Here is a 22,053-nt window from a genome sequence, read left to right as displayed (position 1 = left end):
CTTGCCTCTTAGCCAAGGCATTCTCTGACACATTCAAGTTCCTGAGCTTTCCTCAGGGTTCTCTGCAGGGCCATTCTCCCAAGTTCTTCTTTGAGAGGAGTGGGGAATAAGGTGGGGTCCACACAGGGTGCATTGGGGGCCCTCCCTCTGGATGAGTACCCTAGTCCCTCTGAGGTCTGCCAAGGTGTATCATGTCCTAGGTAGCCTCAGGCTGGACGCGGTGAGGGTGGTGACAGGGTTAGAGGAAGAACAAGAGTGGAGAAGTTGGGCTGTGGAGACCTTGCTTACACCTCTACCTTATTTCTTGACATTACCCCTCACTGCTCCTTCCATCCGCCTGCCTGGAAGAAGCAGTCGTGCAGCAGAACAGCCTGTGAGCTCCCTGCTGGCTCCCTCGTAGCTCATGGGCAGGCCTCTCAGAGCTGGACTCCTCTTTGTCTTTCTGGAGGCTGGGGAGGCCTGGCAATTGAGAAGAACTTGGAGAAGGGCTTGGAAGCACTTTTCTTGGGGCTGTTGGAGTGTGGAAGGATAGCCTTGCTGAGTGGGATGGACAGGGGTGGATCTCCTCATTCTCTACTTCCCAGATTGCCCTACTTAAGATTCTGCTGGCTGCAGCCCCCACCTCCAAGGCGAAGACAGACTCGATCAACATCCTGGCGGATGTCCTGCCCGAGGAGATGCCGTGAGTGCTTCAGTTGCTACCGAGTGCTGGCCGTCCTATTTGCAGAGTCTGTCTAGTCCCCACCTTGTTAGCACTTACAGAGATTGTCTCCAAAGAGATCCCCTCCCCTGCCGTAGCCCCTTTCCACTGCAGGGCTCTCGGCTGTGCTTTTTATAGCTAGGGGTCTGGAGGGTGACCTCAGTGCTAGTGACTGGCTATCCAGGTGTGGGAGTGGACAGGGCCAAGGGGCAAGCTTACCAAAGAGGGAGACAGAAATAGAGATGAGAGGAGCCCTTCTCCAGATAGGGGGTCCCTGAATGGTACATATGGTTAAGTGCTCAGCTACTAACTGAAAGGTTGGCAGTTCAAATCCACCCAGAAGCGCCTCAGAAGAAAGGCCTGGTGATCTACATCTGAAAGGTCATAGCCACTGAAAACCCTGTGGAACAGTTCTCTGAAGCACATGGGGTTGCCAGGAGTCGGAATGGATTTGATGGCAATTGGTTGATCCTGATTCTCCAGATAGGCTCGTTCATAGGAACTCTGGAGGCTTTCCTTGCACAGAAGTTTAGATTTGCCAAGTTCCTGGCCCTCTTGCACATATTGTTTCTGTCCTGGTCGGGCTCCTGCAAAGGCCGCCCACTGCTTTGCCCCTCCTCCGTTCTCCACTGCAGCGTCACTGTTCTCCAGAGCATGAAGCTGGGCATCGATGTGAACAGGCACAAAGAGATCATCGTAAAGAGTATCTCTGCCCTGCTCCTGCTCCTCCTCAAACACTTCAAACTGAACCACATCTACCAGGTGAGCATTTAGGCGGCCTCTCCACAGGTCCCAGGCATGCGCCAGGCCCCGGCTGCCAAAGGTGAGCAACTAGGCAGCCTCTCCACAGGTCCCAGGCGTGTGCCAGGCCCCGGCTGCCAAAGGTGAGCAGCTACGCAGCCTCTCCACAGGTCCCAGGTGTGCACCAGGCCCCGGCTCCCAGAGGCAGGACACGGGCCTTGCAGTCAAGCTGAGCATCTTTCTGTCTTTTTTTTGCTCTCCCTCAGGGAATCCAGCTACCTGTTAAAGAGCTGGGGGTGGGGTGTGGAATGGGATGTGGGGAGAACTTCCCGGGCAGGTGCAGATGTCTCTGTCCTCTGTTCCTTTTCCCAGGGTTGTGGGTAGGAGGGCAGCAGTAGGAATCCCTAACTTCTTGGGAATATGCCCAGCCAGCTTTGAAGCAATGGAAGACAGGATTCAAACATTTCACCAAAAAAGGAGGGGACAGATATGTTGAGCCCCATCTGTGTGTGAAGTACTTTTCTAAACATTGAAGAGAGAAATCTGAATAAGACACAGTTCTGGCTCTTAAAGGCCTTGAAGTCTTATAAGGGACATGGATACATATGTAGCCAATTACAGGTGAGAAGTGTTGTGCTACAGGTAAGCATTAGGTGCCATGGAAACACCTAATCCAGCCTATAGCAGAGAAAAGGTGCCATCTAACCTGAGTCCTTAAGAAAGATGTTAGCCAGGGTGTGGGAGTTGGTAAGGAAGGGGGACAGGAGCATTTCAATCAGAAAAAAAAGCTAATTTGTGAAAGTGCAGAGGGGAGAGAATATAGTACCTTTGGAAGCTATAATTACATGTTGGCGTTTTGCCTGGGGTGGGAGGAGATGGAATTGGCTTGTTGATGCTTGAGGCTGGAGGGGACAACAGGGAGGATCATCCTGCAGACGACCACACACGATTATTGAGTCCCTATAATGTGCCAGGCACTCTGGTCCACTTGTGTGGGGTCTCATTTCATTCTCAAACCCAATGAGGCAAGTCTTCTATAACCCCGGTTTTATAGATGAAAAACTGAGGCTAAGAAGGGTTAAGTAATCTGCTCCCCCATGAAAGCATTGTTTGCCATGCTAAGGAGTTTAGACTTGGTCCTATGGGAACTGCCAAGATAGAGGGGGAAATGGGGGCAGTGGGTGGATGCTTCTGCCTGTGGTGCAACCAAGGTGTCTAGAGGGAGGCTTCTCCTACCTGCACAGGGGCTCTGCCTGGTCACCACCATTTTCCTCCTAAGACGTCAGAATCAACCTTGCAGGTGGAAGAGTGGGTCTGCAGAGTGCGGGGGCCTCTGCAGGGTCTGTCCCGTGGCAGGTTTCACTATATAGCCCAGGTGTTTCTCCACTTGAGTGCATTCCAAGATGTCTTTGGTGTGTTAGAATGTTCTGGGCACTCCTATCTCTTCTGCCAATGTTTGCTAAGCAGCAGCAGGGCTAGGAGTCAGGGTGGTTGGGAGATAATCTTCTAGTGGAAAGAGAATTACCCATGTGTGTTTCTGGCTGCCTCTCTTAGTGGGTAGTGTGTGGACAGATAGCCAGATAGGTGGGGGCTTGAAGGCCTGGCCAGAGTATTGTCAGTGAATCCCAAGAAGGCCATAGGCACATCTCAAACTGAAAAAAGTTTTCAGTCACTTGATAGTAGGTGTGTACTGGCTCCTCCATCTGGGGCTGGATTGGCTTCCAGGGAGAAAATGTTGGGCGGAAGAGAGAAATAGTCATGGCACACCTGACTCCCCCACCTCAACCTCACACCCAGGAGCAGAGAGATAGCCTAGCATGCTGCCACGGCCACTTCTTGATCAGGAAGAGCAGTTCTCTGCTTTTTCTACCCAGTTTCTGCAGTGCCCCAGCATTCTAGGTGCTGGACCTGGAGACAAACTACGTCTGGAGCTCTTCGGTACATCATGGGTAAAATCCAAGGTGACACAGCTCTCATGGCTACCGGCCCCCCTAGGTCTTCCTGGACACATACCCCATCTGGATTCAGGAGAGCACAGTGGAGCCCATGTGTTGGTATTTACCCCCATCAGATGCGTCTCAAGTTTATTCTCAGTGCCATCTCTGTCGGCTGAAGGGCTCTTGTTCATTCTATCATTCAGCAAATACTTGCTGATGTCCTAGGTACTAGGGCTAATGTGGAGCCCTGATGGTGCAGTGGGTAAGTGCTTGGCTGCTAATCTAAGGCTGGCAGTTTGAATCCACCAGCTGCTCCTTGGAAACCCTATGGGGCAGTTCTACTCTGTCCTGTAGGGTCTCTATGAGTTAGAATCAACTCGACGATAATGGGTTTTTTAGGGCTAATGTGGAGCCCTGGTGGCGCACTAGTTAAGTGCTTAGCTGCTAATCTAAAGGTTGGCAGTTCGAGCCCGCCAGCTGTACCTCGGAAGTATGATGTAGCAGTCTACTCCCATAAAGATTATCGCCTTGGAAACCCTATGGGGCAGTTCTACTTTGTCTTATAGGATCGCTATGAGTTGGAATTGACTCGACAGCAGTGGGTTTGGTTTTGGTTTTAGGGATAATAAGGTGAGCCAGACTTAGGCCAGAGCCCACATTCCAGTAGTTCACTTCATTGTTGTGTGCTGTCCCCGTCCTGACTGAGTGGTGCCAGCAGTTGCTGGGAGTACACTGCACCTGTCCCTGCTGAATCAATCACAGCCAAAACATTGTGAGCCAAGGGCTTGCTTTGGAAGACAGCTCCCTCGGGTAGCCTTCCTTTCCTGTTGAGCTTAGGAGCAAATCTCACAGCAATTCTTCCTATTTATCACAAGTGGGGTTTTCTCTGGCTTGTTCATGTTTTGGCATTTTGATCAGGATCGTATAACATACCCATATTTTTCTGAAATAATGCACCCGTGTAAATAATGTGCCCACACATGTGAAGTGTGGAATCTGGCAGAGCGTGCTTACGGAAATAGCGTGGGGGGATGTTTCATGTTGTCAAAAACGTATAGATGTGAGTTATTCATGTAAAAATATGGGACTCACGCTGCCTGTTTTCCTCCATGTAGGATGGGCTGGCTGAGACGTCTCTCCCCACTTTTCAGACAGGAAAACTGATAACACAAGTGTACGGTGGATATTCTTAGGAAACACTGCAGATTTGTACTTGCCTTTTTTCATATAGACCGTCCTCTTCTCCCCCAAATAAGATTCAGCCCTTTCTGCCTTGATCTTTTAATTCAGTTTGAGTACGTATCGCAACATTTGGTGTTTGCCAACTGCATCCCTTTGATCCTGAAGTTCTTCAATCAAAATATCTTGTCCTACATCACTGCCAAAAACAGGTAAGGCCTCTGGACAGGTTTGTTTTAAGGGGCTACTGTGGGTGGTTGAGAAAATTACCCCCTCTCTGAGCCTTTCGGTTCTGCTGAGGTCCCCGGCCCCTCCTGTCTTAGAGCTGCTACTGTTAAACTTGGTTTCCTTGAAGTGCTGGCTGACGGGATGTGTGGTTTGGCCTCTTCACAAAGGTATTTGTGTTATAATAGTTTTGAACACTGAACAGTGTCATTATTCAAAGAAATGAAGCTGCAATGATGAAATTTCAGCCTTGTGGCAGAAGGTGTCAGGTGATCATTTTTTGTGAGCCAACCTGCTTGTGTGGCCAGCCCCAATCTTAGTGTAAATTATAAGTTGGAGCAGTTACACTCCTGAATAAACTATAAAGTGTTATACAAAATCTATAACTAAAGGTAAATAATAGACCTTACTTAGGAAGATCCACCACTCGTCTGTCAGTTTGTCATACCGTAGTGGCTTGCTTGTTGCTGTGATGCTGGAAGCTATGCCACCAGTATTTCAAATAGTAGCAGGGTCACCCATGGTGAACAGGTTTCAATGGAGCTTTCAGGCTAAGACAGACTAGAAAGAAGGACCTGGCAGTCTACTTCTGAAAAAATTGGCCAGCGAAAACTCTATGAATGTCAGCAGAACATTGATATAGTGCTGGAAGAGGAGCCCCTCAGGTTGGAAGGCACTCAAAATATGACAGCAGAAGAGCTGCCTCCTGAAAGGAGAGTCAACCTTAATGACGTGGATGGAGTCGAGCTTTCAGGACCTTTATCTGCTGATGTGGCATGACACAAAATGAGAAGAAACAGCTGCAAACATCCGTTAATAATCGGAATGTGGTATGTGCGAAGTATGACTCTGGGAAAATTGGAAATCATCAAAAATAAAATGGCATGCATAAAGATCGTTATCCTAGGCATTAGCGACCTGAAATGGCCTGGTACTGGTCACTTTGAATGGGACAGTCGTATGACCTACTACGCTGGGAATGACAAATTGAGAAGGAACAGTGTCACATTCATTGTCAAAAAGAACATTTCAAGATCTATCCTGAAAAAAAATGCTGTCAGTGATAATACGCATATTCCTACAAGGAAGACCAGTTAATATGAGTATCATTCAAATTTATGTACCAACCACTAATGCCAGAGATGAAAAAACTGGAGATTTTTACCAGCTTCTGCAGCCTGGAATTGATCAAACATGCAATCAAGATGTATTGATAATTACTGGTGACTGGAATGCGAAAGTTGGAAACAGAAGAATTGAGAGTTGGAAAATGTGGCTTTGGTGACAGAAACAGTGCCAGAGATGGCGTGATAGAATTTTGTAAGACCAACGACCTATTCGATGGAAATACATTTTTTTAACAAATAAATAGCAACTAAATTTTTTTTATTTTTTTATACACATGGGCCTTGCCAGTTGGAATACACAAGAATCAAATCGACTACATCTGTGGAAAGAGATGACAGAGAAGCTCAGTATTATTAGAACAAGGCCAGGAGCCAACTGCCAAGGGGCCTTGTCAGTGGAAGGTGGGCAGAAGAGTGGATAGTCTGCCAAGGGTGTTCTTCTCATGGGCAGCACAGAACTGGCAACATGGGAGAGCCCAGGAGAATGAATCAAGATGACAAGCAACATTACGGGTGGATCCACTGCCCTCTGCCAGGCTGACCCTGCTCCTTTCTTACCCTGGTTCTCCCAGGCAGCTCTTGTCTGGGCTTCTTGGACAAAATCAAGAAAACCCCAACCTTTCTAGTAAAATAATTTGCTGCCTTTTGCTTGCGTAGAAATTTTGACTTTCAAAATGTAGAGGCAGGTCCAAGGAGCCCCATACTGCTCTTTATAGCCCCGGCTTTGCCAGCATCTTTTATCCAGTCCCAAATGCACTCATTCAGATAGATCGGTGTTTCAAACCACATGAAACATCGGAACCAGAAGGAGTATTAGAGATTCTCTAGTCCAAATTCTGCATTGTACCAGCGAGGAGGGGGGAAGAGGAAGAGAAAACTATCATTATCCCCGTCGTTGTGCAGTGCCCATTTCCCCCTGACTCCTGCCTGCTTCCCCAGGCCCACTGTAGAGTCCCAGCTCCCTTATAGCCCCATTGTCCCTGGAACTCTACTAGACTGGCCCTGCTGCAGAAAGCTGCCCTCTGTCTCAAGTTTCCCTTTCAGAGTAGCTTCTTTGGTCGTACACCAAGCTCCTGGCTTTCGGAAAGAGCCAGTGAGAGACACAGGAGGAGTGTTGGTTTCATCCTCAGGTTGTTATCTAGCGGGATGGGTTTGGCAGCATCTCTGGAAGCACAGTTATCCTCACACATACACACAAGCATGCACACTTACATGCAGAAACACAACTGCACACAAGTGTACCTTGTCCTTTAAAGAAGGGAGGAGAGCTAAGGAGGAAGATGGCTATACAGAGGCTCTTTCTACTGTAACTCTTCTGCATCGGCCAGATGGGGGCCAGCCTGTGGGGTCCTCTCATGTCTCTGAGGAGAGGAGACTGGAGCTGGAGCTGCCCAGTCTCAGCTGAGACCACTGTGCAGTTTGGGGCTGCTGGAGAACTAGCTCTTGCCCTTTGCAGACAGAGCCATTTCCTGCCAATGCTATTTACCTAAAGCCTGTCCTTGTCTCTGCACCTGCAGCATCTCGGTCCTGGATTACCCTTGCTGTACCATCCAGGATCTGCCGGAGCTTACCACCGAGAGTCTGGTAAGCAGATGGGGATTTGGTAGCCTTTGAAAGTGCCAGGTGGCGGAGGCTGGCATTTGCTCTTTCATTTCTTCTCCAGCCCCATAATGCCCTGGTTTGGGAGCCTCAGCTCAATAAAAGCATATTGGCAGAAGCTCAGAGGCAGCAGGGATTTAGAGCTGCTGACCCAGCCGAGAAAGATTTGGAAAAGCTAAGCACAGCATTTTTCAGAGAAGAGAAGTCCAGTGAAAAACACTGAGGAGAGGGAATTGAGAGAGCTGCTCATAGTGAGAGTGAGTGGCTAAGTAGCTGGAGACTCTTCTGCTCTAGCTCAGCCAGACACTAACCTGTCCTCTTTCCGCTGTGCTGTGGGCCATTCATTTCTCATTTTCACGGAGGTTATATAACTCAGGAGTGTGTACTTCTGAGAGCATCTTACCTAGGTCTCCCTGAGGCAAGAGCTGATACAGGCGCAGAAGCGTGACCCAGAAAGTGCCTCATCCTGAAAACAGCTCCAGGCAAGTCAGAAAAAAAGCCCTTGGAGTTATTCTGAACTCCAGTACGCTGACTGACGGCATACTGAAGGTCAGGCTTATGCTATCGTGGACCACCACTGCTCCTTAGACACATCTCAGTCCCTGCCCTCACCCTGTCACATTGGAATTATCTGTGTCTGTTTCCCATTTGACTGTAAACTCGAAGGAAGAGACAGTATCATCTCCATTTTTATATCCTCAGAGTCTGGCACCACGTCTGCCCCTGAAAGGAGCTCAGTGAATGCTGGATGATTGGGCAGTGGCACCCATGGGTGCTGCAACCCTTTGTTCTCCCAAGCTTTAATACCTGCAAAACGTTGAGTCAGAAAAGTATATTATGTAAAGACAGACTGATACCTTCTGTGATACAGGTTTTATAGAGCCATAGGATTTTGGCTGGTAGGAATTTGAGTCATTTGGCCCAATCCCCTTCTTTCAAAGATGAAAAACCTGAGGATCCACTGGGTGAAGTGACCTGTCACAAACCAGGTGACAGATTCCAAGTTAGACATGAGTCAAAAGAGCCATATCCTGAGACACCAAGTGTAGCACCTCTTTTCCACCAAGGCGGAGTTCCCTGTCTTAGATGTGGTTTCAACAGCCACAGATGCTGGCAACGTCTTACCCCTGCAGAGACAGGCAGAGAGTTGTCAGACACTGTTCATGTACGCGATCTTATTTAATCTTTAAAACTCAGTGAGGTTGCTATTACCACTTTATAGAAGGAAAAGTTAAATAACTGCCAAGACCTCACAGTTGAAAGTAGAGAACATGCATCCCTGCCACTCAGAGTTGGAAGAAGGAACAAGTTTTCTCCAGAAACAGTATAACATAAAAAAAAAAAAATAGCTAGATTAAAATTCTGTTATTAGTAGGGTATTTCAGAACATAAAGTTAAATCAGCTTTTATGGCTTGAGTCTATCCCTTGATACAATCGGTTTCCAATCGCAGTCCCCTCAGTTCACATATGGGAATTACAGGAACGATACTATCCCATCTCATCTATTTGACCTTTTTCAATATGAGCATAAAGTCTTGAATTGATTCTTATGTTTTCTGAGAAAGCATAATATATTCATACATATATGAACCAAAAAAACACCAAACCCATTGCTGTCAAGTTGATTCCGACCAATAGGACAGAGTAGAACTGCCCCATAGGGTTTCCAAGGAGCGACTGGTGGATTTGAACTACCGACGCAGCCGTAGCTCTTAACCACTGTGCCACCAAGTCTCTGACATATACATGTACATGAAAGCATGTATCTATTCTTAATTAAAAAAACAGATTCATGCTAGGTATTCCACTCCTTTCTTTGAAGCAATAGTGGCACCTGGTGGTTTCATACGGTAACCACAGATTTTTTGTTTGTTTCGTGTTTCCCTGAGCCCATCCGCAGGCTTCAGAAACTAGCAAGTTTACTCCAAAGTTATGGTCCTCAACATTATGACTTATTTATCTAGTGGTTAAGAGCTCGACTGCCAACCAAAAGATCAGCAGCTCGAATCCATCAGCCGCTCCTTCGAAACCCAAGGGGGCTGTTCTACTCTGTCCTGTAGGGTTGCTATGAGTCAGAATCAACTCGACAGCAAGGGGTTTGGTTTGGTTTGGTTTTAATGACTTTTGTACTCAGAAAAAAAAGTTTATATGATTAAATTTATTTCTTTTTCAGCCTCAGCAAATTGCAATGTGCTGCTTTTTAAGTACATAGGGTTTTCTTTAGATTTCAGATTTTCTTCCTGATTCAAAATCAATATATACACACTACAGAACTTAGAGAAACAGAAAAGTATGGAGAAGAAAATAAAAATACCCATAATTATATCAGCGATATATACCAGTGTTAATATTTTGGTTCAGTTACTGTGTACGTTCATGTATGAAGTAATTTTTGTATGTACATATGTATACATATACATAACTCCCCTGCAAAAAAAAAACCAAACCCATTGCCAATGAGTCAGTTCCAATTCATAGCGACCCTACAGGACAGAGTAGAACTGCCCCATAGGATTTTCAAGGCTTTTTTTAATCTTCATGGAAGCAGACTGCCACATTTTTCTCCCTGTAGAGCAGCTGGTGAGTTTGAACCAACAGCCTTTCAGTTAGCGGCTGAGCACTTAACCACTGCCACCAGGGCTCCTTAGGCATATAAAAAAAAAAAAACACACACATTATTTAGTAAAATAAGGAATATATATGTGTTTCACTTGGCATAGTAAAATTTAAATGCTCAAAATATGATTTTATTAAACATTTTGGAAACACCCTTTTTAATGGCTACACATAATAGTCCGTGCCTTAATTTTTAAAGAAATGGCTCCATTCTGCTGTTGTTGGACATTTATTTCAGTTTTTTCCTGTATAACTCCAAAATGAACACCCTCGCATGGGAATCTTGACCTCGTCTCTGATTATTTCATTAAGCTGGATTCCTAGAAGTAGAATTACTGGGCCGATGTAGTCTTTTTTCATTTTTTGTTTGTTTATTGTGCTTTAAGTGAAAGTTTACAGTTCAAGTCAGTTTCTTATACAAAACTTATGCACACATTGTTATGTGACCCTAGTCGCTCTCTCTACAATATGACAGCACACTCCTTCTCTCCGCCCTGTATTTCCCGTGTCCATTCACCCAGCTCCTGTCCCCTTCTGCCTTCTCATCTTGCCTCCAGACAGGAGCTGCCCACATAGTCTCAAGTGACTACTTGAGCTAAGAAGCTCAGTCCTCACTGCTATATTTTATTTCTTATAGTCCAATCTTTGAAGAGTTGGCTTCAGGAGTGGTTTTAGTTTTGGGCTAACATAGAGTCTGGGGGTCATGACCTCTGGAGTCCCTCCAGCCTCAGTCAGACGATTAAGTCTGGTCTTTTTACTAGAATTTGATTTCTGCACCCCACTTTTTTCCTGCTCCATCAGGGACTCTCTGTTGTGTTCCCTCTCAGGGCAGTGGGCTGATGTAGTCTTGATTCGTGTTTTCTGCATTTGAACTGAATTCAGTTCAACGTCATTTGGAACCCCAGCTACACAGCGTGGGGGACATGAAAGAAAGGCAGTTATGGGCACGTTAATTTCTGGAGTCTTTCCATTTTGTCAAAATGCTTAGCTTTACAATAGGCCATGCTCTCCCACGAACTAATTGAGCGGTTTCCCTACCCACCTGGTGTCAGAAGGCTTACAATTTCTGGATCCCCAAACTTCTATATTCAAATCCAATCCACTAAACTAGAAAAAAAGAAAATTAAATCCGACGTAAATGAAGGGCAGCGAATGTATGATTGTGTGGAAGTTAGGGTATGGTCTTCGAAAGGAGGTTGCTGGAGAAGGCAGGGGGCGTGGCCTCAGCTTGCAGATGCTCAGAATGGCGGCAGCTTGGTGTGAACAGGAGGGTGTGCAAGGTGATGCCTGGGGGTCTGGAAAAATATTAGCTCTTTTATATGTACTATTTTAATATCCTTTTTATTTTCTGTATTTATAGGTACATTATAACACACAATATTATCAAAGAACACATTTATAATTTATAAGTGAACATCCTTATATTTGGGGTTGTACACAGAAACTACTTACTAACAGATATGTGCGATCAAAAAGTTTGCAACCCCCTGCTTATAGAGTATGGTGGAATGAGGCCAGGGTCAGAGGTCTTTTTTCTTTGTGAGCCTGTTGGTCCTAAGGAGAAGTCATACAGATTGGACCCCTTCCTCCGTTTCTCTCCTATCTTACAGAGATTTGAGGAAAAAAATGGGGGAAAATTCCATGTAAATCTATTGTCACTGCTGCAAAGCCAATCAGTGCTCAAAATGCTTGTCTCGCTATAGAATGTGATTTACTAACGGCAGCATCACATACGAAGGACATATTTTGAACATTGTGGGTACCCAAGTTGTCCCTGTAGACTAAAGGTGAAGGAACAAGGAGAAAGAAGTGTTTATGGAATCCTGTAGTATCAGAGCTCGAAGTTTCTTGGACAGTATCTTACCCAATCCCACCCTTTACAAATGAGGAAACAGGTGGAGCAGTGAAGTGAGGTGGAAAGCCTGATAGCCAAGGAGAGTCAGAGCCATTTGCAAAGATAGGCTTTGCGTTTCTTCTTAAATCTAGGCAAGTGGATCTATCAAGGTAATTTTTAAAAGGTGGCTCATTGCAAAATTCCTCAAATTTTGGTTTGATATCTATTCAGGAAGACCTGTAAAAATATATACACAGGACTTAAATTTGTTTACCTGATCCTTATATCTGTCCTTATTTAATTTTTATAACTACCTAATCCAGATGGCTGACAAACTCAGGTGCTCCACCTTAAACCAGGTAACCTCCCTGTTTTTCGTTATTGTTTTCACCAGGAACAGTTGACTAGTGCTGGTTTAAAGTAAAAATTATAGCAGGATAAAGAAAGAGCTTAGCCACTATTAGGTCTTTAAAAAGCACAGAAAGCAGGGGACCAAACCAAATTTTCTCTGAGGAATCACCTTCTGTGTCCAGGATTCAAAAAGTACAACTAGAAGGTGAACAGTAAATAAAGACAGTCTTAGAGTTCAGTGAGCCCTCAAGATCTAGATACAAGCCTGGTGGGGTACCTACAATGTAACCTTGGCAAGCCCCTTCCCTGGGCCTCAGTTTTGTACCTATGAATGATGGAATGAGACTGGAACAGCTAACTCCTTTCTAGAGCTCAGATTCTAACCAGTCTGATTTCCTCAGTCCAAAACACTATTCTTCATTCACGTGGATTAATTATCTGCCTAATTGGCCTAAGCCTGGTTTTGATATCTGCTTTCACTCAGCTGGGCTGTGGAGGGACTTTTGAGAATAGCCTTCAGTGCCTTGAAGATGAAAGGAGGAGGATGTGGCCCCTGAGCCGAGTCTTTAGACCCAAGGTGCATTGCAGTGGAACACGGGCACACATGTTCTTACATAACTTTAGCTGGTAGAGAGGGAGTGGAAGTCTTGCTCTGGTCAGTGTGAAGTACCAGGAACAAGGGAGTCTGGCTGTGCTGCTGTTCACACAGCCTATCTCCCCACAGAGGCCCACATCTCACTCAATGTCCTGAGTCCTGCCAAAAAAGTAGTAAGTAAAAGAGAGGGACAGAGGTGACCTGCCCTAAAGGGGCATAAACAAAAAGAAAGAGCCCTCAAGTCTGGCAAATCTGAAGAGGCACCCATGAAGTTCCAGGCCTACTGAGAAATGATTATCTGTTGGGCTAGAACAAGGCAAAAGGCTGGAGCAGTGCTCCACGGAGGGCCTGCTGCCACAAGCAAAGGAGACCAGATAAACCTGGGCTCAGCTCTCCTGAGAGCCACTGTCCAGCCTGCACACCCTCCACGGCAACACCAGGCACCATCTGGTGGTGCGAGATGGGGGCTAGTTAGTCTTCTGGGGAAGCTTGATCAGGAAGAAGGAAGGGCACAGCTCTGGTGGGCGAGGCTGTCTTCAGAAAGGGTACTGGGGTGCCTTTCCTGGGACCCTTGGGACGGAGCTCTGAGCACAGGGCAGTCACAATCAGCTCATCCTCACTCAGAACTTCACTTTTAAACCAGCTGGAGGAAGTCCAAATAAATCATAGAATTATAGAATGGTCAGAGCTGAAAGGGTTTTAAAATATTATCTAGTTCAACCCCTTATAGGAAACAGGAGAAATGACTTACTTACCTAAGATCATTCAGCCAGGACTGTCGCCATCACCCAGGTGTCCTGGTACCTAGTCCAGTGCTTCTTCTGGAAGGCCACATCTCCACCCTCATGTTATCTTAGGTGCTGAGGAATGCAGGCTTTTTATGCCACTGTCATATTAGAAGCCAGGATGAAGGAAATGTGCAGTCAAAATACTCTTACCTGTCCATTTGTTTGTGTCTCCCTGGCTCCTTTAGAAAAATAAACATTTAAAAGCCTATGCCTTCTGTTAACCACACAAGATGTAACCGCTACAGAACCTGATCCATTTTGGGCAAGCCAGACTAGCTGATGCACAGGAAGTTTCCCTCAGAAGCAGACAGATGGTTCCTTTGGGACTAGTTCTAAACACAATACTGATCATTTACTCCAGGAAGGAGAACACTGTTTCTCAGTATTTCTAAAAAGTTGCCCTGAAACGCTTTGACCCTTGGTCTTACTTATTTCTTAGAAGAGTCCGATACCCTCAGAATTCTTAGATGTTCATCCCCCATTAGAAATATGCTTGTCTTGCTGGCTTCAACTTAATATGGGGAGGAGAGGGGAAATTTCCATTCACCAGCCAGCAGGCCTCACTTCTGCGCGTCTCCTACTCCTACATTCTCCTGTCACACTGTAGACATGAGAAATTTTCAAGATGGTAGTTTGGCCATCTTGCATGCTCCTTGATTTATATCGCTTCTGACATCAGTATATTTTTGCAGGCCCCAAAATCACATAAGCTCTCTTATTTTTGTCCCTGAAAACTGTCTATGAGTAGAACCCTGTTTCTAATCTGACATCCATCTGTGATCTCTGGTGGGGTGCTCACAAGCTATCAAGAAACATACAAGAGAAACACCTGGCTTGAATGAACCATCTGCCATTTTTTCCTCCCTTGCTGGAGAACTAAGCAATTTACTGCAATATGGTTTGATAAAGGAGGACAGGGGTTGATAAAGAACTCAACCACAATGAATATCAGATCTCCAACTTCGTTTGAAACGCACTGGCATGAGACCTAACTTTTAACAATTACAAACATAGATTTTATAAGTGCAGAGTCTATGGGGGTAGCGTTCTATCCTCTTTTCTAATCCTAAAGCAGAGAGCTACAAAAGAAAGGTTGCTTGAACCAAGTTCGTGTGTTCATGCATATCCTTCTAACTAGCGGTGCTGTAGTACAGTCTCCCAGGATTGGCAGTTGAGTGTTTTTAGATGAAGGATATTGTGCTTCGAGACCTCAAAGCATGTGAAGAGCAGGATGTGGGGAGGCAGCATGCATAGCGGGAGGCCTCCCCTCGGCTGCCCTGAGACTGATACTGACTTTGTGGGAATGAAAGCCTTGTGGGTGTTGAGGTCATCATGTGTGCCTTGTTACAGGAAGCTGGCGACAACAACCAGTTCTGCTGGAGGAACCTCTTTTCCTGCATCAACCTTCTGAGGCTGCTCAATAAACTGACCAAGTGGAAGCATTCCAGGACCATGGTGAGTGGGGCTTCGGGTAATGGTGGTCACCATCTGACTGGATTTATTTATGGGCTGCCTGCTTTGTGAGCTCTTATAGGCAGACATTGATAACTTTCAGCAAATTTAGCACCTCTTAATTCCAGGCACTTATTCTGTATGAGGAGCCCTGAAGGCTCAGTGGCTAAGAGCTCAGCTGCTAACCAAAAGATCAGTAGTTCCAAACCACCAGCCACTCCTTGGAAACACCATGGGGCAGTTCTACTCTGTCCTACAGAGTCACTATGAGTTGACGGCAACAGGTTTGGTTTTTTGGTTTTTATTCCATATGAGGTGATCATTCACCTGTCATTTCCTTTCAAAGAGCTGAATATGGGCCCTCCCTCAGGGCAGCTCTTGGTAGGGAAGTTAGCATGTTATTTGAATTACAGTCATGCATCCCAAATGATACGGGTCCAAGAGTGCTCACTGCAGCGTTGTTTGGAATAATGAAAGATTGGAAACCACTTAAATGCCTGTTTGTGCAAAACCAGATAGTTAAAGAAGTTATGGTACGTCCTTATAATAGAATATTCTGTGAGCATGTAAAAGAATGAAGCAGTTTTATTCTGCTATGGAATAATTTTCAAGACACATAGTTGGTGATCGGCTGTGTTTAAAAAAAGTAATATATGCATAAATACTCTGCACATGGACTGTGCATAATATGTAAGGAAATGCTAACAGTGAAAAGGGAATGTATGGCTGACAATATTTCTTTTGCTCTTTATATACCATGCACTTTGAATATGGGAAACTTTGAATTGTGAAAAACAAAAATCTTTGTTTCTGAAGACTAAATCTAAGTAGAGCCTGGAGCATAGCTTCTCAAAAACTCCCCAGGAGATTCTGAAGCCACCAGGTTTGGGAACCACTGGCTTAATGTGTTGGTGAGTTAGAAATTACAAGAACTTTAGATCCTTTTTTGCCTTTCCCTGCCCCCACCCCTCTTTCAATGGGCAGATGCTGGTGGTGTTTAAATCTGCTCCAATCTTAAAGAGGGCCCTCAAGGTCAAACAGGCCATGCTACAACTTTATGTCCTGAAGCTGCTAAAGATACAGACCAAGTACCTGGGGCGCCAGTGGAGGAAAAGCAACATGAAAACCATGTCAGCCATTTACCAAAAGGTGCGACACCGCATGAACGATGACTGGGCCTACGGGAACGGTAAGTACTCAGGGAACGGTGAGTACTCAGGGAACGGTGAGTACTCAGAGCACCTGCCTCCCCTCAGGGGTTGCCTGGGGACTAAACAAAACCACATAAACATTTTTCTCTACCCTCTTGGCATGAATTGTTCCATATTTTGGATGAGAAAACAAGTGATTGTAAGTTAGGTGCTGATATAACAAAGTTTAAGCCACTGCCCCAAATACTAGCATGTACCTTGTTTTATATAAACCACGAAATGTATTTTATAAAACAAGTAATAAATAATCACTCCCTTTCTAAAACATTTCTTTAAATCATAAGATTCTCCCAAAGATTTTTAAATTAAAATACCTTTTTTTTAATTTTGAAAGCAGTTAGGAAAAAAAGGTTAGAAAACATACATAGGCAAAAATTGCACCGTATTACGTATTTATGCCGTATCTGTCCCACCCAGAGATTGCGGTTGTTAACATCTTACTGTATATTTTTCCGGATCTTTTTCTGTACGCACGTGTGTGCATATTGTACTAAAGGGAAAGCAAATTGTGTGCCGTCTTAGACTCTCTTTTTTCAGTTAACAATCTACACCATTTCCTGTCAGTACATTTTCATTTCATCTAATAATCAATTCCTTACTTGTCCCAAATGTTCAGAATTTACCACTTGTCCCAAAATGTTCTTTATTTTTTCCAAATCAGGACCACAAATTTCATCAGTTTCTTACACTCTTTAAGTTGTTTTTCTTTCCACAACACAGACTTATTAAAGAACTAGGCCAGTTATCCTGCAGAATAGCCCAGCTCTGGATCTGTCTGCTTGCTTCTTTTGGTGTCATTTACCTTTTTCCTCTATCTCTGCTATTGCCTGTAACCTGAAAGTTAGATCTAAAGGTGTGATGCACTTAAGGCTTTTCGGCTCTAGTACATGCTAGGCGACAGCGGGTACCGTGTATTGCCTCTCATTGGGAAACGTGATCTGCGGTTCACATACCAGGACTCAATGATAAGATGGACCATTAGCCCTAATACATTTTAAATATGATTAGTTTAGAACACAATTTTTTCAGTAACACATTTGTATCATGTAGCAATACTCCTCAGATACTTGGAACAAATGAACCTCAAGTCAAAGTTTGGAAAACTTTATTTTGGGGAGTGTTTTAATTGTACTGACATTGCTGTAGTGGGATTTGGCTGTTATTTGCATAACTGTATATAAAACTTGTGGTAGGACGACTAATGGCTTGTCTTTGCTGGATTTTGTCACCTGCTTGGATTTTAGAGGATGCTGTAGTAGGGTTCAGGGAATTAAGGGAAGCATTCGATTGGCATATAACAAGCCAGGATGCAACTTCTACTCTGGGCCTTCAAGCACAACTAGCTACTTAAAGTCTTATAAATGTGTAAAACACCAAAATGTTTTACCCTGCAAATGACACATCTGTGACTGCTGTCACGATGGACCCAAACCTGAACTACACTTCCTTATGATAAATCATAGAGTGTGGGGTGTAGAGGTCTGGGAAATACCTATGTGCCTTAGCCCTGAAATAAGTGTCCAAGTGGAATGAATAAAAGCAAAACAAATTCGCTGCTTTCGGTTGCTACCTCCGTGGAAGCCTCCACCTCATACCCTTAACATAGACTGTCACATAGGTTAGTCATGTGCTGGGGATAAATCCAGGGATCAGTAAGTCTTCATAATTGGTCCTTTCAGATCCTCCTTATTGTACCCCTTCCTGTGCTTTCCTGTTGCTTGGGATCTGGTGATTCCATTCAGATGGAAAATTCCCATGCCCTAGGGAAAGCTCAGTAAAGGGAATTGTCTTATCCTTTTGGAAAAGGATACATACAACTAGTACGAAGGATACACAGAATAGTAAGAATGTGAGAATGGTAGAAAGGAAATTCAATATAAGAAGCCCACGTCCCCCCATGCCTTCATTTCCTTTCTCAGAGGGGACTACTGTTACCAGGTTCTAGGCTGCCCTTCCAAAGAGAGTCTCTGCATATACAAGCATGGATTTATGGGCATGTATGGATGTTTTTAAACCTGAGTGGCAGCATGCTGTATGCTATACTTTGTACTTTGCTCTTTATATGAAAAGGAATTCAGAGCAGTGCCATTGTTGGAGTCCCATGGACCATATTCTGTGGTCAGGGTGGCAGTGTCCTGCGTTATACGCACTTTTTCTCCCTCTCTTCCCGACACAGACATCGATGCCAGGCCATGGGACTTCCAAGCAGAAGAATGCACGTTGAGGGCCAATATCGAGGCCTTTAACAGCCGCCGGTACGACAGACCCCAGGACTCTGAGTTTTCACCTGTGGATAACTGCTTGCAGAGTGTTCTGGGCCAGAGGCTGGATCTGCCTGAGGATTTCCACTATTCGTATGAGCTCTGGCTAGAGAGAGAGGTGTTTTCACAGCCCATCTGCTGGGAGGAGCTGCTTCAAAGTCACTGACTGGGCTCCTGTCAACAAAGATCTGAGAGGTGGGGGTTGGCCCCAATAAATGGTGCTCTGCCTACCCTGCCCATTCAGACTTGGTTTCCACCTCTAGGAGTGCTTGTCAAGGGAAGATCTGGCCCAGCCCAAGGACCTCCAGTGTAGTTCAGGGCCAGTCTGGGGGCTCTTGGGCCTGGAGGTGATGCTAGGCTGGGATCCTGTGTCACAACAAATTGGTAACCTGCCCTGTGTCAGCTGGGTGCCCAGTTGTCTTGGAAATTGGTGGATCAGTCCTGGGTAACCCTCTGGTGGTGCCTCTCCCTGCTTTACTCTTGCCTAGAACTAGGCCTTTGCTGGTCCCAAGAGTGAGAGGAGGTTCATTATGGCATTTGACCCTTGGCGTCCATCACAGGGACTGACAGGTAAAGGTCATAAAATAGGGAGAAAGCTTTCTTCTGGCTCAACCTGAATTCCTAGGACTTTGCAGAGGTTTGGCAAAACCAACTGGGAATTCTGTGTTTTAAATTTTGAGAAAGATATCCTGAATACACACTCACCTCTTCCTAAATTCATCAGCTCTGAGAAGATCTTAGAGCACCTGTACCTCCTTTGGGAAGGGCGATGATTTACCAGTCCCTAAATACTGCATGTGATAGAAAGGCATGTTGTGTGGAGTGCGTTTTCTTCATTCCCAAAGTGACCTGTGTTCCATGTGAAATGATTTCCCTGTGCACTCTCCCTACGGCATGGAGTCCTATGCCATCTTAAAGACCACAACCAACAGGTAACAGTGGGGCCTTCTCTAGGGGTGTTTCGTGTTTCTGAAACAACTTCAGTCTTAAAACGGCTGAGTACACTGCAGAAAATTATCCTGTTCATCCAATTCATTTTTCAAATGACAAGTTAACTATAGGAGGCTTTATTTATTGAAATGGTTGTGTCCATTTGTGCCCATGATCGATTTATTTTTTAATTGAATAGAACAGCAAGGGCATCCCAGCTTACCATTTTTCTTCTCCAATGTTGATTAATGATTTTTTTTTCTCTTTTTACTGCTAGCAGTTTCAAAGTGTCATGTGGAGATTTAGCAATACCATTTCTACCTAAAAGTATTGCACATTTCTTGAAAAATAGAAGGGTTGATGTACCAAGCTCTAAGCGTCTCTCTTATTACAGTAGAACCACATACTTCTTAATAGAAACAAGGCTTTTAGCAAAGTCTCTGATTCAGTCGGGATGGTTTTCTTTCTCTTCTGCCTGCACAATTATGTCATCTGTGTTTTCAACCTTTTTCCTTTAAATGCACTCCCCAACATAGACACTACTGAAATTTTCTCTGATGGCACTAGGCCACTTTAACTGTGCAGGAGGTCTAGTCAAAATTGGCTTATTTACTCTGCTGTCCCTTGCCAACCAGTGTCACTTGAAGTCATGATGGAGTTACAATGTCTGAGGAAGTATACCAAAACTCTAATAAGGAAACCTTAGATTTGCTTCTTTGTGCTTGAGGGTAGCAGAATTCCTGTTTTAATGGAAAGGTCATGAAGAACATAATTATGTAAACAACTTCTTAAAATAATTTGTAAATTTTACCTGAGTAGGACAGCAGTCCTCATTGCAGTCAAAATCATTTACTGAGCGTATCATCCATGAATGTTATTAAGCTAGGGTCCGACTAGTATGACTTTAATGTGATTTGAATGAAAAGGTAATTTCCAAGGTGAGAGCAATCAGCAGTTTGTTTCTTTTAAAGCCATGTAGTATTTAATGTGTGTCAAGAACAAATAAGTTGCCCTTATGATTTATAATCAAAGGTTTTTTTTTTTTAATGTAAACTAAATTTGGGTTTTTCAAAGATATGCACATGATTGCTTTCTGAGTCACAGAAGTATGCTAAGCTTTAACATTTCATACTTGACTGTTTATAACTCTTCTCTAAGGGAAGATTAATTCTCAGTGCAGATGGAGAAACTGAGGCACCAAGGGACTAGCAGTCAGGTATTGACGGCCAGCCCCAGATGCTAAGGTAACCGGGTTGAATTTCCCAATTTGAGAACCCATGTGTGTGGTTAGGATAAATTCAAGTAATCCACCCTCCAATGGTGGTTACTATTACTTCATAAAAAAAAGGACATTATTTGAGTGATTTATTATAAAGTTGAGAATTTTTATTTGTGAATATTTCAGTAAAGTTTGCATTGATTGTTGGTAACATTGTTCATCTGCTGAAGCACTTTAATAAAAAGGAAAATGACCTGGAGTTAGTAACTTGGTCTTTAACTTCTTTAGACAGTCTTAAAGACATGTTAGATACAAGAAGGAAGGCTATAATTAAAGAGAGTGAATATACAAAATCTAGTATTAGTCCCGATTATTTCCTGGAAGTAAACTGATACAAACAACTCCAAAATCTCAGTGACTTACAATAAACGTTTATTTCTTGCCCATGGGCCTGGGCTCAGCTGTGGTTCTGCCAGCTCAGCTTGGCTTGGTAGCTTGGCTGTCCTCCATAAGTCCTCTCATTCTGGCACTAGGCTGATGGAATAGACCGTATGGGACATACTGTTCTCATAGTGAGGGGCAGTAGCAAGAGGCCACACCAAAACCATGCAAGCACAGTTAAAGCATCTGCTTGGATGTGGCTGAATCAAAATTGCTCATGTTCCATCAAACAAAAGCAACTCATGTGGACAAACCTAACACTGGGCCAGAGAAGTGCAGTGTACCTGCAGGATGGCAAGTGCGAGGATATATAATACTCTTACAGTAGAAAAAGTGAACTGGGAACAGGACTGCCCTCCTGGTCATGAATGAATATCTGCTCCTATCCTATATGCAAAATACATCTCCTCAAGGAAGTCACTTCAAAAGTCTTCACCAGTCATGACATAAGACCTAAAGTCCAGGATCTCATGGTCAACATCAGGTCTGATGCAGTCCCTTTTGATCTTGAGACTTGGGAATGTAAAAACAACAAGAAATTATCTGACCACAACCCCCACCACCACCACACAATGATGGAACAGGAAGATGATAGCCTAAATAAACAGTCCTCCTCCAAAAGGGAAAAAATGGAAGGTACATACCAATCACGGGTCCATAGCAATTCTGTAATCCCACTGGGCAAATGTTTTGATGTCCTGTTACCCTGGGGACAGGAATGTTCCTTGGGTCTGTTCCCTAGAAGTAGCTCCCTGCCCCTTCATTGTTACACTCTGGGGGTTGGGGAGGTGGGGGGTGGGGGCCTTCCTCTTCTTATATTCTCCCTGGTCACATCTGAAGAGGGCA

General features: G+C 44.5%; 1 protein-coding gene across 3 annotated transcripts in view; it reads left to right on the top strand.

The window, feature by feature from the left end:
* The window catches only part of STRIP2 (striatin interacting protein 2), a 41,875-nt gene extending 21,320 nt beyond the window's left edge, over positions 1–20,555 (top strand). For all 3 annotated transcript variants that reach the window (XM_049894107.1, XM_049894106.1, XM_049894108.1), the window contains 7 exons: positions 585–682; positions 1,336–1,462; positions 4,669–4,769; positions 7,427–7,493; positions 15,044–15,148; positions 16,130–16,334; positions 18,533–20,555. In XM_049894107.1, the coding sequence (XP_049750064.1) occupies positions 585–682; positions 1,336–1,462; positions 4,669–4,769; positions 7,427–7,493; positions 15,044–15,148; positions 16,130–16,334; positions 18,533–18,783 (954 nt within the window). In that variant the 3' untranslated portion in view covers positions 18,784–20,555. The remainder of the gene's footprint in view (positions 1–584; positions 683–1,335; positions 1,463–4,668; positions 4,770–7,426; positions 7,494–15,043; positions 15,149–16,129; positions 16,335–18,532) is intronic.
* Positions 20,556–22,053: the final 1,498 nt, after the last annotated feature.

This window comes from Elephas maximus, chromosome 8, assembly GCF_024166365.1.
Source record: "Elephas maximus indicus isolate mEleMax1 chromosome 8, mEleMax1 primary haplotype, whole genome shotgun sequence".
In the NCBI taxonomy this organism is placed as follows: Eukaryota; Metazoa; Chordata; class Mammalia; order Proboscidea; family Elephantidae; genus Elephas; species Elephas maximus.
Note: the sequence above shows the minus strand (reverse complement) of the source record. Positions and strands in the feature narration are given on the sequence as shown.